Source organism: Cryptosporidium hominis (assembly GCF_000006425.1).
Source record: "Cryptosporidium hominis TU502 chromosome 8 CHRO018080, whole genome shotgun sequence".
Taxonomy (NCBI): domain Eukaryota; phylum Apicomplexa; class Conoidasida; order Eucoccidiorida; family Cryptosporidiidae; genus Cryptosporidium; species Cryptosporidium hominis.
In genome coordinates, this window is record NW_666826.1 from 1 (window position 1) to 3004 (window position 3004).

General features: G+C 32.2%; 2 protein-coding genes and 1 non-coding gene across 3 annotated transcripts; 2 read left to right on the plus strand and 1 right to left on the minus strand.

Moving 5' to 3' along the window:
- The first annotated feature begins 80 nt into the window (after positions 1-80).
- Chro.80187 (hypothetical protein) lies at positions 81-1397 on the plus strand. The annotated part of the gene is made up of 1 exon (XM_660158.1): positions 81-1397. One exon carries the CDS (start codon positions 81-83, stop codon positions 1395-1397), a length of 1317 nt encoding a protein of 438 aa, XP_665250.1.
- Positions 1394-2368, minus strand: Chro.80186 (hypothetical protein). The annotated part of the gene is made up of 1 exon (XM_660159.1): positions 1394-2368. The coding sequence occupies one exon, from the start codon at positions 2366-2368 to the stop codon at positions 1394-1396; it is 975 nt and encodes a 324-aa protein (XP_665251.1).
- Positions 2369-2714: 346 nt separating this feature from the next.
- Positions 2715-2788, plus strand: trnK. Its single transcript has one exon. It is a non-coding gene; the product is annotated as a tRNA-Lys (tRNA).
- The last annotated feature ends 216 nt before the right edge of the window (positions 2789-3004 follow it).

Here is a 3004-nt window from a genome sequence, read left to right on the forward strand (position 1 = left end):
TGGAAGATTTCAAGAATAGGAGGAATAGAAATAATTATAAAAGAAGATTGGGTATATATTCAGATGATAGCAATTGGAGTATGAATGAGATAATGAATTCAGCTAAGGTTGAACTACCATTAGCAATAACAAATGGATTTGATTATCAAAAAGAATTTAAAAAGGTACCGGGAGCATTATGGGTACAAGAATCTATGTTATTTAAGATTTTTAATGATGAATGTGTTCATATCCCATCTTTAGAGACTCAGCCATTCCCATTATGTTCTTGTAGGTATTTTGAAGAAAATGAAAGTGTGGATAAGAATATGATGAATGATTATAATCATTTACATTTAGAAGAAGAAAGTATAGAAGGAATCATAAATAAGAGTAGACCAGTTTTTGATATAATAGGAGCAAAGGATTACGAGTATAATATTACATTAGAGGAGTATTTATCTTTTGTGAAAGAAGATAGTGAGGAGGAGGAGGAGAGAGACAGGGAGGAAAGGAGAGAATTTACGGGAGAGAAAGATAAAGAAAAAGGAAACGGGGTTTATATATTGAATGATACATTAAAGTTATTATCAGATAGTATAATTGAATTGCCTTTAACTCCAGTTTCTGAAAAGATGGCTGAGAATTATTTAAAGTATAATAAGTATTTGGGAGGTAAATTTAATGATAAGAAAATATTAAAGAAGAAATGGAAAATTTCTCAATCATGCTCTAGAATGAGGCAACCAGGTTGTTTGTTGAAATATTTAATAATTAATGAATTGGAGGTTAAGAAGGCATTTCGTGAGGAGGAAATTTTGAGGGAAAGAGAAAAGGAGAAAGATAAGGAGAAAAAAGGGGAGGAGGATTTAGAAAATGATAGAGGCGACAATATAACTAATTTGGACGAAAATGAATTAGAGAAGAGGCTGGAGGTTGAGATGGAAGACTTGGAGGAGGATTTAGAAATAGTAGGAGAGTGGGGAGAAGGAGAAGGAGTAGAAGAAGGGGAGAGAATAGAGGGAGAAGGAATAGAAGGAGAAGGAACAGAGGAAGGAGCAAAAGGAGGAATAGGCGAAAAAGAGAATTTTGAAGACTTTATTGATGAGAGCGAGTATGAAGGCATGCCAAATTTAAAAAAGAATATTCTACCTAATAGAGGAATATATATTAATGAGAAATTAATAAATACACTAAAGGTATTTTGGGATGAATCCTGCGATTTCTATGGACTGAATAGAATTGGACATGAACATGGAGAAAAACAAGCTACAATAGATTTACTTAATGACGATTTGTCTCAGTGGCACAATTATCCATATATATCTTTTGAAAGCGTGGATGCTAATATTGAAGAAAAAGAGCAGCTCAGGCTATCGTTAATGAGTTATGTTGATACTCAGTTGAGTAACGTTTAGGCTTTTCCATCATTATCATCATTATCATCATAATCATCATCTTCGTAGGACGAGGAAAAGAGGGAATCATAGTCTCTGGACTCTCTCTGTTGCTGCTTATTCATATACTTGTTAATAAAGTCTTGCTCAGCATTAATTATTGATTGGGAGTTTATTCCTTTGGATTTATAAAAATCAAATGCTTCCTTATTAAGCTCTAGAAAGTGGTGCCCGCCTTTAAAGATTCCAAGAAGTTTCTCAGCTTGTTTAGGAAATCCAAAGAAGAACAAACAAGCTGAAATGGCTTCTGCACAAGAAAGCTCATAAGGTCTTCCATAATGTGTAGAATTGGCCGCTACAAGAAATGGAAGAAGTCTTTCATTTCCATTATGTATTTTATGGAAAGGAACTTGGTCAATTTTGTTCCATGAGCAGTCAATAACTCCTACTCCTCCTTTCAATATTAGTGGTAAATCTTCCATTGAAACCTTCTTCTTTGCTCTGGGGCTTAAAATAATTCCTGGCCACTTTCTTGCATAGTTGCTACTAAATTGGAGCTTTTTTGCATAGTTAAACCTCAGAAGCTTTCTTCCACTGCATCTAGCCACGTCACATTGGCAAAAGTCCCAAAGCCCTATTTTGATGGTGGGTTCTTCTTTCTCCTCTTTTTCCTCTTCTTCTTCTTTTTCCTCCTCCTCTTCTTCCTCTTCTTCTTCTTCCTCTTCTTCTTCCTCTTCTTCTTCCTCTTCTTCTTCTTCTTCCTCCTCTCCTTTCTCCTCATCATCTTTTTCATCCGCCTTTTCTTCCTTGTTCACTTCTATCACTTCATCTTTATCTGCTTTCTTACTTACTTTTTCCTCTTCCTTCTTGTCCAATTCCTCATTCTTTTCAGATTCAAATTTAGATTCAATTTCTGAAGAATCTGTTTCTGAAATGAATTCGGAGACGAAGTCTGTCTCTATTTGAGTTTTAGTACTATTTCTAGATTTCATGCTTTATTATTTTATTCAATTAAATTTCTAGCTATATTTGTATTTGATTGCTACTATTGTTAAATTAAAAAAAAGATATTGAGATTAATTCTTTTTTTTCTTTCTAATCTCTCTCTTCTTTTCTCACTTTTCTTTTCTTTCTAATTTCTTTTCCTTGAATGCATTATTAGTTTAAAATATTGATCAAGAAAAATTAAAAATTTTAATTAAATATTTCAAACTTTGACCGCTTCAACATTTTTTTTTCAAGCTGAAAAAAATGCCAAGTGCAAAATGTCAAATTGATTATAAATTTCTATTAAAAATTATTTTATTATTATTCTCTACTCAGCACTGCACATCGTAAGCCGCTATAGCTCAGCTAGGTAGAGCGCATGGCTCTTAACCATGTGGTCCTGGGTTCGATCCCCAGTGGCGGCGCTTTCTTTTTTTATAAAATTCACTCAAAATTAATATTCTTCTATAACAATAATTGCATGTGTAAAATAATGTATAAAATTTCAATATAACATTTAAAAATGTAGATATTAGAGATTAAAGATTATGAAAAGTACAAATAAATAGTCTTATTATTATAATTATTATTTTTAAAATTGTATTATAAGTATTATATTTCTAATATAAAGTTACTTAAAT